Source organism: Arachis stenosperma, chromosome 3, assembly GCF_014773155.1.
Source record: "Arachis stenosperma cultivar V10309 chromosome 3, arast.V10309.gnm1.PFL2, whole genome shotgun sequence".
Lineage (NCBI taxonomy): Eukaryota > Viridiplantae > Streptophyta > Magnoliopsida > Fabales > Fabaceae > Arachis > Arachis stenosperma.
This window is the reverse complement of record NC_080379.1, coordinates 162,092,164-162,105,772: the sequence shown is the minus strand read 5'-3', so window position 1 is coordinate 162,105,772 and position 13,609 is coordinate 162,092,164. Positions and strand designations below refer to the sequence as shown.

Below are 13,609 nucleotides of genomic sequence, written 5' to 3'. Positions count from 1 at the left end.
AAATATCTTTATTAAATTAATTATAACGATTAATACAAGATAATCTCATAAGTATAACCTAATTATAGCAAGAATTTTCATAAAAATAATTGACTACTAATTTAAATATAATTGATATAGTTAAATTGATACAACCGATAAGATTGAGAATATGTAGTAATTATAGTAATTATTATATCAATTATAATAATAATTCACGTGACTTCATATACAGTAATTTTTGAATTATAATTGTCACATAATTATACTTGAATATTATTTAATTTTAGATGTTTTATAGGTAATATTCATTATCACATGAATTATCATCATTACTCAATAATAATAATAATAATAATAATAATAATAATAATAATAATAATAATAATAATAATAATTTTGAATTTATATAATTAATATAATTAATATAGTTCTAATTCTCATTTGTATGTAATAATTTTATTCGTATGTATTCACAATTTTAATCAATATATAATAATAATAATATTATATAGACATAAAATTAATTAGTTAACAAATTAAATTTAGTTTATGGATTTTTATTTTCTACTCAAATTTTTAATCATTAGTGATTTTATTTTTTATATTTACAATAAATTTTGACTATAAAAAAATTAGTTTTGATTGTTTCCTATTTTATTTATTTACAATCATAATTAAATTTAATATAATTATAGTAATATAAAACTGCTTCATATATAGCAATAATATTATAAAAAATATTATTGCACGATTGTAGAATAAAAAATAATCATATATATAAAATGAAATAATTATAACAAAAACAATTAATACATGTGATTTAAATGTTTTTAATATATATATATATATATATATAGAATTATTTAATAAAATTAATATATACGTATATATAAATAAAAAAATTATTATAATTTCTGAAAATTATACATGAATTTTTTTCTCAAATAAATTTATTTTAATTATATTACAATTAGCTCATGAATAATGCATGATTATATTAATTTAAGAAAATATTTTCATTATAATTATATCAAATTAATATTTAATGCGTTATTAAACTACTTATAAATCATCAATATTTTTAATCATTCTAATTATATCAATTGATATAGTTCTAATTCTCATTCAAGTGCAATAATTTTATTAGGAGATAATTGATGCACACATTAATAGTGACCCATTTAATTTGATATCAATTAGTGCATAATAATAATAATAATAATAATAATAATAATAATAATAATAATAATAATAATAATAATAATAATAATAATAATAATCATCATCATCATAAAGTCTACACGGTACATGTATTATATTTTAAAAAGGTAAAATATATTTTAAAAAATTAGAGTATTAATAATCAATTATGATTAATATCAATATCAATAATTAATTTTTATAATTATTTTTTGTACTACTAAAGGTTACATATAGTGTTTTTTTTTTGTAAAATAAAAAAGATTGTGATTCATAACATTTTTGTAAAGTTATGTCGTATGGATACAAGATTAATTAGATAACAAATTGAATTTTAATTAATATGTTTTATTTTCTGCTCATATTTTTTCATTAATTATTTTACTTTTTATATTTACAGTAATATTGAATGTAAAAAAGAAAAAAATAATATTGAATGTTATCTATTTTATTTATTTAGATTCATAATTAAATTTGATATAATTATAGCAAGTATCTAGGATTAATAATAATATAATAGTATAATTTTAAGTTGTATAACATAATAAAAAAATGTAGCAATTTATGTATGTTTCCTATATAGCAATAATATTATATATATTTATATATCTCCTCTTTAGCTCTTTCCTAAAAATATTGGCATATAATTAATGTCGATAACATATATATTGAGTAAGTATCTCCATTGAAAATATTTGTTAACTATTACCGTGTATAATTAGTGTGTGTATATATATATATAAGGATTAATAGTGAATTGTTACAATTATTTATCATCTAGAAAATTTGTATCTCAGACATAGAACTTCTTCTGTTTATTATTTTTGCATACTTAAAGGATACTAACTACGATTCTATCAACAGTATTACCTATGATAGATTATGTAATGAAAAAGTTTGAAAAATAAAGGCAAGAAATATAAGGTTATGAAAAGTCTCATCCAAATTTGACAAGAACAACCCTACTTACATAGAAATGGTTCTTATGGATGATAAGGTGAGTTGATTATTTTCCATGATTCTTTCAAGTGATGCTAGGTCCATTTTATAAATATTTTTTTGTTTATTTTTTAAGTTTATTTGATAAATAAACCCTTGCACGAATTAAAGACAGTGCGATTTTATAGATTTATAAGTGCGTGCTAATAGCATTTATATTTAATTTGTTTTAGAGTGTGATAATAGCCAATATGTTTGTGGGTAGATTTAACTATTACTATATTATTTATTATCACATTCAGTATATATGTCTGATTTATTGAAGAAAATAGATTATTAAAATCGATTAATAACTATTTTAGAGTTGATCTAATTAATACTAAATTTAAAAAAAAACAAACAATGCATAACATATTAATTTTTTATTAATCAAATTATGATAATTTAAATTAATTTTAAAAAATAATTTAAAATTATAATTTCAATCTTATCACGTGCATGGCACGGGTAATTATACTTGTTAGCTTTTATAAGTTACTTTTAAAAAATAAAAACTTTACCAATCATCCAATAAAAACCATTATATATATATTGATTTTTTTAAATTATTATTGTCCTTTTTAATAATTCTATAACTAAGAACAATTTAAGTTAAACTACAAAAAATTTATCTCTCAATATTATGATCACTATTACCATGATAAATCTCTATATTTAATCAAAGATTTTATTATAATAACAATAATATATTAAATTGTGGTCATACTATTTATTCTCAATAATTTCTCACTTGCACGAGAGCTAATAATAAATTAGTTTTTTGGCATACTATTATCTCAATATTTTTAGCTACAAAAAAAAAAAACGAATTGAAAATTGAAAATGGAGAACAATTTCAAACGTAACATAAATTTTTGTTTTTTTTTTATACCTAGGAGGAAATGTATATAGTTTGAATGACACCCCTGTATATTACATACACATGAGACCCAAGTGTATAAATATATTATAATTTTTTTTTGGTTGTTTATAAGATTATAATTAAACTTGTTATTGGAGAAGTATAAGCATTATATATACGAACGATATCTCTAATAAGATGTTCATCCCTAATTTCCTCATTCTTCTTTGAGTTTTCAATTTCTATTTTGATTTTTTTTACCTTTATTTTAGTTTTTTTTTTTTTGCTGGAACACGTTAAGGAAATTGGATACATTAAAAAATTTAAAAATTATAAAATTTATGACTTATATATCTTATTTTTATAAAATTTATGGACTACAACGTAATAAAATTTTCTTAAAAACAAAAATATTCCATATGAAATTTTTTAAGCCTATTTAAATATATACTCCATTAATAATTATACTAGTTAGCAAAAGCTTGGGGATCAAGAAGGATCGGCTATAGCTCTCAGTCTTTTTAAAAAAAAAAAAATTATTATTTTCTGTGGACCGAAGCCCAGCTAAATAATGATTTTTTTCCGTCATTAAAAAGAAAAAATTATCATCTTTAACTCAGATCCAAAATGAAGCCCAAACTGAAAAAGATCAGATAGAAAAGTAAAACAAAAAAGTGACCAAAAGCAACCATTTTTCCCTTTCAAAAATATAATTTTTTAATATTCTTTTAAGAACAATCTTTTATTAGAAAAATAAATTTTATATTTTTTTGGTATATAATTCATCATTTTTTAAAAATTTTATTTTTTCTAGAAAGTAATGTATTACATGCTTAAAATAGAATAAGGTTTTTATTGTTTAGTGAAAGTAATTTTCTTTTCAAAAGAATTGTATCCATATTAATTATATAAAAATATATTTTTAATAAAAAAATAGTTCTTTTCTTAAAAAGAAATATCAGTCCAAATCACCCAATATTTTAGGGTGTATTTGGTTTAGCATTGAGAGTTTTAAGCTTGCGTAGTAGCTCACATTCATCCAAAACTAAAAATTATAATTTTTTTATTCATTTTTGTAAGACTATTAGTTAGAAGATTTATTTTCTATCTACAAAATTTTTGCCCTTCATTTTTTATATGGTGAATTTTATTATTTTTTATAATATTTTTTTTAATATTCTCTCATGCATGTTATTATTTTTTCTAAACTTCTTATTATTTTAGTTTGTATGAAATTTTTTCCTTATATTATAATTTTATTAATCCCACTAAAAAGATTAAATTAAATAAAAAACTAACATAAAAAGAATATTATAATTATAAGTAGTGAAAAATTATATTTAAAAGAGTACTAAAAAGTATTAAGAATACTAAAAAAATATAAATTTAAATAATATTTAATTTATTACAATATATTTTAATATAAAAATTATTAAATATAAATTACTTTAATACTAATACACTTTTAATTAAAATCAAATTTACACAAATTTTTGTTTTTAAAATTTTAATCCAATCACATATTTAATTGTGTATTGTGTTAATCAGTAATCGTTGAATAACGCTTAAATATAGGAAACTGAATAAGTCACATCAGCATGAAGTTAGAGCATATCAAAATTCTGTTAGAGATTTATTCTATTGTCAATTTGACTCGGCCAAAAAAACAACACATTACCATTAACAAATTTCATTTACTCTTTCACCAAACAGTATGGATGTGTATTTTGATATCCAAAGAGGGAGAACCTTTTGCATTGAAATTGGATACTTCGATAGTGTTCTTGAGATCAAAGAAAAGGTGCACAAGTATCAAGGCATTCCCGTTGCAAAACAAACTCTCTTTTTCAACGGCCATATTCTCCAAGATGATGGCGACGTTTGGAAGTACGACATTCTTAACAATTCGCACATTCAACTCGTCGTTGCGGACTCAGACAAGTCGCCCGTTGCTGGTATGATCAAGATCGAAGATGTATCAGCAATAAGGAGCGACTTGTCTCCCACTGTCATCAAGGTCCATCTCAATTTGAAAATCGCTTCATTTAAAGCGCATGTTCCCGTGGAAATGAACGTAACGGACAGCGTTTTGAAACTGAAAGAAAAGATTCAAGAAATGGAAGGCGTATCGACAAACAAGATTCTCTTACATGCAATAGGAATAGAATTACACGATCATCAGCTACTGAAAGATTGTGACATTTCAGACAAGTCTGAAATCGACGTGAGTCTGAGACCATCGCCTACAACTTCAGCTGTGGCTAGTAGCCGCGGCAGCGGTAGTGGCAGTGCTTCGAAGAAGCTCAAGCTAATGGTGTTGCCAAATACAGAGACCAATAAGATACCTGTGGAAGTGAATGCATCAGATAACGTTAGAGAGTTAAGGAAAGAATTGCAAAAGTTGCATCAGAATTTGCAATTTCATTTACCACAAGAAGATTATTTCTTCATTTACAAGCAGAATGTTATGGATGACAATATGTCTTTTCGATCGCACGATGTTGTTCAAGGTGATACCATTGAAATTTTCAATGGTAGTGTCACGGGTGGTTCATGAAAAAAATACTCTTAATAATTTCGGAAGAGTATTCATCAATTTTGCATAGGCCTCAAATTTTTAGGACAAGTTTAAAGTAGGTATAAAATCATTAATAACAACTACTCTTCTTTTGCAATTTTAAATGTAACTACAAGACATAGTGACATACAATCATTCTGGTTCTTCGTAGAATATTTATTAAACTTATTTTTGCAACCCTCTTAATATACGTCATGATACTCATATTTTGTTAATAATTTATACATGTTTTTTTATTAATTAAAAAATTAATCTATCTACATTATTGTTAATTGATAATAACTAAACTTTTTATTCCAATGTCTAAATACATTATTAATTAATAATAACTAACTTTTTTTGCAATATCAAGAGTATTTTTTTGGCTAATATCAAGAGCATTTATTATACTAATAAAATTTCTTTTTTATTATTAATAAAATAATCATATTAAATATATATTAAAATTAATTATTAATATAAAATACATATTAAAATATAAAATATATATTAAAAATTAATTATTAATATATTATATTAGTGGCTAAAATTTTTTGTGTGCACATGAGATTTTTATTAATAAAATTGAAGGTATTAAGGTATTGAGTGTTGTTAAGATTAGATGCCTTGGATGGGAACTATGGTATTTTTTCCTGAGGTTTCCCATTTGTCAAGTTCTTATCTTAACAGAGAAGGAGGGACTTTTTAGTTTGACATGTTGCAATGTAATGTTTGTTTCTCTCTCATTTTCTTTAATCAACACCTACGAATCAATAGTCAAACTGATCCGTGAAAGATCATTCGATTTTTAAATTGATCTCTAGAAAATTAAATTAATCAAAATTATTTTTAAAAAATTTAAAATTAATTATGTTAGTTCTTTCATCTATTCTGTCACTAATAATATTAAATTTTACTGATGTGGCACGTTAGCTTGATAATCCAACCTGAATCCGGATTATACTCGCATCAAACCAAACCCAAATCGAACAAAGAATAGTATTTCTTTCTTCCCACATCCTGCAGCTTCTTCGTCTTCTACCTGATGCTCCACCATGCCGCCACCTTGCAAGGTGTCGCCGTCGGTCCCTGCACGTTCCTCTACCACAACACTGCCGGTCCTTGCCCGCAGTTGATCTTTGGCGTGAGTAGGTAGCTGCTGCTTCGCTAAACACCCTCTGCCCAATGTCGCAAAGATCGTCGTCGCTGTGCCGTCCAACTCCTCTCCACCCTCTTCTTCAGTCACCACCGCAGGATTCTGGTGGAACGTGGTCTCTTCTTCCGCTGCAACTTGCACTGATCTGCTCTGCTTGTATCGATCTTCCATGGATGCTGCCAAATTGGAACAAAGACCATTCAATCGAATCTTGCCAAATCAAGGGCACCCTGCCATTAAGTTAATAAATTTACAAATTTGAGCGTTTATTGTTATTGAACAAAATCTTCGCTCCAAAAAAAAAATCAAATTTTGATCGGTGGGTGATTCTATTTTTTAGCTATTACTATTACTGGTATCTGGATTGAAGTCTCTTAGAGGGTTTTATTGAGAATGAGCATCATAAAGTCATTGGATCATTGGAGGAGTTACTTCAGGTCTTGTTCATCTTCTTCTGACATGTTTGAGAGTGGCGGCTTTTGATTCCCCTAAGGAGTTTAGGTTGAGAAGGGACCGTATTGTTGAGATGCTCTTCTCTTGCAAGCAAACAAGGTGCGTGGGTTGTGACAGGGTTGAGCTCTCCTTGGTGATAGTGCTGATGGTGATGATGATGATGGTGTCTATAAGAGTAGTAGTTTTCATCACGATCGGGATGGTGTTGTTGAGTTTGAAGCTAGGACAAGTAAGGAGATTAAGGTGAATAGCTCAAGGGATGATATTGATGATCATGGTGACATGGATGTGATAGGGTCCTTAACAATTATAGCATTGATGAAGCTGAGGCATTGACTGATGAAATGGAAGAACAGTCGGATGCAATATTGTTTGAATCACTGAGGAGGCCGCAACTGATGGAGGCAGCAGCTGTTGGAACCGGCATAGAAGCTGAGATGCGTAGAGGAGAAGGAGACTAGGAGAGTATTTGACTGTCGGATCGAGTTGTTGGGTTAGGCTCCGATTTTCTAATGGTTTAGGCCCATCAGTGGGTCCCAATCAAAAACTAACATGTCACGTCAGTAATACTTAATAGCGTTAGTGACAAAATAGACGGAGGGACTAACGTGATTAAATTTAAATCTTTCAAGAATAGTTTTGATTAATTTAATTATTTACTCCAACTTCTATTAACACTCTAACAAAGTTTAATTACTAAATTAATTTTAATTTTTATTTTGTTATACAAATTAATTTTAATATTATGTTCTTTAAATTTATGGTCAATTTTAATTACTAAATGACTAAATAATTATGTTAAGGTATCAATTGAAGTATCTAATATTTTATTATAAAAGAGTCTTTGTAATTGAATTGAAAATATTTTTTTTAATATTTAAAATGTTGATAAGTATATCTACAAATAAATAAAATTACCATTTTTATTCATAAAAGATGGATTTTTGTTAATAAAATTACCCAAAATGTAAAAATTATTTAAAATCTCCAAAATACCCTCTAATATAATCTAACTCTAATTTCTCTTTTTACTCCACATCACCAATCCCACCAATCCTTTCTCACCACCACTTTCATCCTCAAATCCTTCTCTTTATCACCACCATCGAACAAGGGAGGAATAGTAAGAGAGAAAGCCGAAACAGAGAGAGTGAGAGAATGATTAAAAAGGAAGTTACTTATCATTGCTGAAAAAATTATTTTAAAGAGGAAGAGCATTCAGATTCAGAATTTCACATTTAAATTGAAATAACAATGTCTTAATAGAATTATATTATTATAGATTCAACAACAGAACCAACAAAACTACAAATACAAATTCAAATCCCAACAACAGAAGTGGATCATTCAAATTCAACAATCACAGATCTACAATTCAATAATAAGTCAAATTATGGAGATGCAAAATTAGAGAATGAAGCAACAAAAATTAAAAATTAAAAATTAAAAAAGACCATGACGACAACGTATTGCCAAATCTTTGAACCCCAGTCCCAGTCTTGAAGCTCCGTGAGCATTGCTTCAAGGTCGAAACGCCGACGCAAAGGCTGTTGTCGAAGATGGTCCCAATCAAAGCCCACGACATTTTTGTAAAAGGAAACACGAAGACTAAGGATTGGGTCATCGAAGCGGATCTCAAGGAATCAAGAGTGCCACCACCATGCAGGACCTCATGCGTGCTTGCGAAGAGGAAGCAGAGAACGTTCATAGCCTTCGTTAATGGAGCAGCAACGGTGGCAAACACAGAACTTCGGGAAAGGACGGCTATGATGCACAGATCTTGTCGCCATTAGGGGTGAGCACGGGTAGCGGGTACCCGATTATCCGTCTGAACCTGAACCGAACTAATTAAATTGGTTCTGAAACCAATGAATAATCGGGTCTAACCCGAACCAAACCAATTACTCTCTCTAGTAATTGGTTCAGATAACGGTTCTGGGGGTGCAAAACCCAAACCAACTTGTGGACCCGATTATGTATTAATTAAATAAAAAAATAAAAATTTAAAATATATATGTCTTGATTTTGAGTTTCTCTCTATTGCACTTTTGTATTTAGCTTTTAATGTGCTTGGTATTTAACATGTTTAGATTTTAATGTATATAATGTTTAATGTGTTTAGTTTTTAATGTGTTTGGTATTTAATATGTTTGGATTTTAATGTCTTTAGTGTTTGATATGTTGGGATTTTAATGTGTTTAATTTTTAATATATTTGGTGTTTAACATGTTTGGATTATTTCTATTGATTTTACATGTTTATTATACTTACATAATTTTTAAGATAAAAATTTGGTTTTTTTTTTATGAATTTTTGTTTCATCGGGTACCCAATTATCCGAACCGAACCAACCTGCTCTTAATCGGTTTGGTTTGGTTCAGGTACATACACAAAAAATGTAAATCCAAACCAAACCGAACCAATTATAACTCAATTGGTTCGGTTCTAATTTCACCCTAAACCCGAACCAATCTGACGCGTGCTCACTTCCTAGTCGCCATTGCTGCTGGAGGTCGCTGGAATTGATACTGCTAAGCCACCACTGTTGTCTTTCTATTTCTACCTTTGCCGAGGTATTAGAGAAGGAGGCGATGATGACAGTGGTGGTGATAGCGACAGTGATGGTGGTAGTTGGAGATGAAAGTGGTGGTGAGGAAGAATTTGGATGGTGGTGTGCTTAGCATTGGAAGAGTGGTTTTGTGGAATAAAAAAAAGAAGTTAGAATTAGATTATATTAGAGGCTATTTTAGAAATTTCAAATAACTTTTTAGGATTTAGGTAGTTTTATTAACAAAAGTCTATTTTTTATGAGTAGAAAAGATAATTTTATTTATGCGTAGATAATTTTATCAACGTTCTAAACTTTTATAGGTAAAAATGATAGTTTACTCTTTTTCTAAAGAGACAATAAAAATTGGGATTTTTTATTTTAATAAATAAAATAAATGTAATATTTACCAAAATAAATAATTTTAAAAGTATTTACCGATTCAAAGTCCCTTGCCTTATCTCATTTATAGTGAAAACGAGATAACAATGCATATATCTCGTTTACAGTATAAACGAGATAAGGCACGTCAGCGTGACACGTGTATATCTCGTTTACATTGTAAACGAGATAAGGCTTATCCGCGTCTATATATACAAGTCGTTTACATCTTAGTTCCGGACCCAAGTTTGACTTTGTCAACCTCTTTCTCCCCTCTTTTAACCTGATTCGACTATACCTTCGACTGAATCGGTGATGGCGCGGGAGGCGGCGAATGACGGAGATATCAACAAGCTGAACGAGATGACGCATTACGATGGGGTGGCCGACTTCGAGGTTAGTTTCCTTATGTTTGTTTAATTTAAGGATGTGGCCATTATTAGGGTAGTCATTAAGAACTAGAACGTAGTTATATGAGTTAGCAGTTAGGTTTCTAGGAGGAATTTAGAACTCTATTTGCTTATGCTAGGTTGGTATGACATAATTATTAATTTGAAACTCTGTTATTCTTGTGCTAGGTTGTTAGTATTTATAACGCTATAGTTAGGATTTGCCTATTATGAAAAATGTAATTTAGAGACATGTGTAGGCTAGAAACATGGAAGTACGTTCTTCAGTAGAAGTAGCTGTACGGTAGATGGAAATATTTGCTGAACTTTAATGTGTTGTGTACCTGTTAAGTCGGTCTAATTACTAAAAAAAAAGAGATAGAATCCAATAACCCATAAATTTAGAGTATTTTATTTGTAAGTCTAAATTCTTTTTTTTTTCATTCTTCAGAGGCCTCGCCTCCTACTGCCCCGACAAGTGAGCCATACTCTTCCTCCACCCGTCGCCATCGTCCCATATGTGGTTGAGGCCGGATTCGGCGACACAGTGCCCCTCAAGGATTTCAATTTTGACAACTCCCTGATTTCGGCACTCGTAGAGCGATGACGTCCAGAGACGCACACGTTTCATCTCCCGTGGGGTGAGGTCACTATCACCCTGCAGGACGTGGCATACCACCTAGGCCTACGCGCACATGGTAACCCCATCAGGGGGTGCCTTTGTGACTTTGGCAGGTGGTACTAGACGGAGACGTGGACGTTGGTGGAGCAGCTGCTCGGCGTCAGGCCTCCCGTGGTAGCACAACAGGCTGCGCATAGGAAGGAGTCTTTCACGCTGAAGCTTGTGTTGCTCTGGGATCGTGTCCGCTAGATGCTCCCGGTAGACGATCCCGAGACCCTCCAATAGTATGTCAGGTGCTATATTATGTTACTGATCGGAGGGTATCTGATGACCGACAAGTCCAACAATCTGGTGCACCTTCGTTGGCTACCGCTGCTCCGGGACTTTGAGGAGTGTAGGGTGTTTTCCTGGGGCTCGGCTGTGCTGGCCTGGACGTATCAGTCACTTTGTTTGGCGGCACAGTGAGGCGTCATGGATATCGCTGGCTGCACTCCACTTTTGATGTCCTGGATCTATCGGAGATTTTCTCAGTGGTGTCCACCAGATAGAGGGGTTTACCAGTATCCTCTGGTTGCCAGGTGAGAAATGTTTATTTATGTATTTGAATTAAATAATTGTCAATTCTTTTGGGATGTTACTTAACGAACTGTATATGTTCTCATGGAATTTATCAGGTTGGTAAGATTGCAGCAGCAGAGCAGAGATCAACATGAGGCCAGGGTCCTGCATTTGAGGGTTTCGATCGACTGGCTACGGTTTGATGAGGTTAGTTGTAAAATACTTATGTTTTTATTTTCGATAATTAGATATCTATCATATGGTTTAATTTGTTTGTTATCTGGATAATTAGATAGATTTCGTAAAATAATTATGTTTCTATTATGTCGGAAACTTTTTTTATTCAGTTTGCATGGAGAGTCTACGATGACCCTGCTATGCAGGCTTTGTGCCCGCCCTGGTTCCGTGAGGAGAAGGAGTGGGGGACATGGTTGTCAGCCGTCCCCCTATTGTGCTTCAACATCATCCAATTTCACCACGTTGATCGGGTGAAACGACAGTTCAATGGAGAGCAGCAGGTACCAGGCACTCCATTGAGATCCATTGTCGGCTTGACGACACTGCACATGGTACTTTAACCGGTCGGACTCGATCACCCGGTACTCAGCACTCCTGCAAATACTGTAGTTCTTCACACCCTGAAGCACCGCCTCTCGGCTTCTGAACCTGTGGCCGACTCGAAACTCTACCCCGCCGTCTAGGTTGTAATCCTCTTCACATGTGTCAGAAACCGGGGTTCTCTCTTGCATTGCGTCCAGATGTAGACTGTGATAGTGACTTGGGACTGCCGATAGCGCCAGAATCGGGTGAGGTGGAGGCAGCACATGGCGCGCCACAGCCCCGACAGGTGTCTCCGGCACAAACTCATCCATCCTTATCGCCACCATCGGACGACTCACTGTTCGCACTATCCGCCATGTAATCTTCGTGCGACTCTTCCTCACCCTCCTCTGCCTCATGCTCTGGAATGGCGACATGAATGGACGGTGGTGCGAGAGGTCGGTCGTCCTGCACATAGGTATCGTGTACGGAACCACCATTACCACCATGACCCACCTCGGTAGACAGCTCCATTACCTGTTCTACCATGATCCTCCCATGGATGTTGAACACCAGTCGCACATGTTCGTCCCCTTTAAGTCGGAATAGTTGAAACCGGAAGACTCCGTTTCCCATGGGTGCCAACAACTTATACCCCACCCTTCTTATCTCCCTTGTAGGAGTGTGTATGGCCCGACCCGAAGATCCGGCCCGGTCCCGAACACTTTAGGGGCTAATTTGGTGTGATTTCACCGGTTAAGGGTCTCAAAAATAGACGCGGTCATTATTTCGCGTCGGGTCCGGGCCATAGCTCGGGTCATCCGAACTCGACCCAGTAGCCCGGTCATCATACACAATTAATATTGTCTGTTATTAGTAATAAATGATGGCTATTCTTATGTGGAATTTAAGTATTGTAAACCTTAATATTTTGTGTTATTAGTCATTATAAGACTATAAGTTAATATTTTATGTTTAAAATGCATAAGACTTTAGACTAATGCATAATACTGTGTTATTTGTATTGATTTAAATATTTGGTGACTTAGGTATTATTAGACAATATTAGTATTGATTATGGTTATACTTTAATTTTAGAGAAGAGGTGGTTCTTGTTATATTTTTCTAAATGAATTTTACCATGTTAAATAATGGTTGGAGTATTGAAAATTTGGATATTTTTACATGCTAACTTACAAGAAGATATTAAGATAATGTAATGCTAACAACCCGGTTTCCACCCCGTTTTTACCCGGTATAATTGTGGCCCGAAAGTGTATAGGTTTCATCGGGTCTAGGGCCAGGTTTGGGTCTGACAAATAGACCGGTATATATTTTGGGTCGGGTCTGAGTCACATTAAACCCGGTTTCACCCGGTCCATG

General features: G+C 31.6%; 1 protein-coding gene across 1 annotated transcript; it reads left to right on the top strand.

The window, feature by feature from the left end:
• The first annotated feature begins 4,736 nt into the window (after positions 1–4,736).
• LOC130968671 (ubiquitin domain-containing protein 7SL RNA1-like) lies at positions 4,737–5,579 on the top strand. Its single transcript, XM_057894066.1, has one exon. It carries the CDS (start codon positions 4,737–4,739, stop codon positions 5,577–5,579), a length of 843 nt encoding a protein of 280 aa, XP_057750049.1.
• Positions 5,580–13,609: the final 8,030 nt, after the last annotated feature.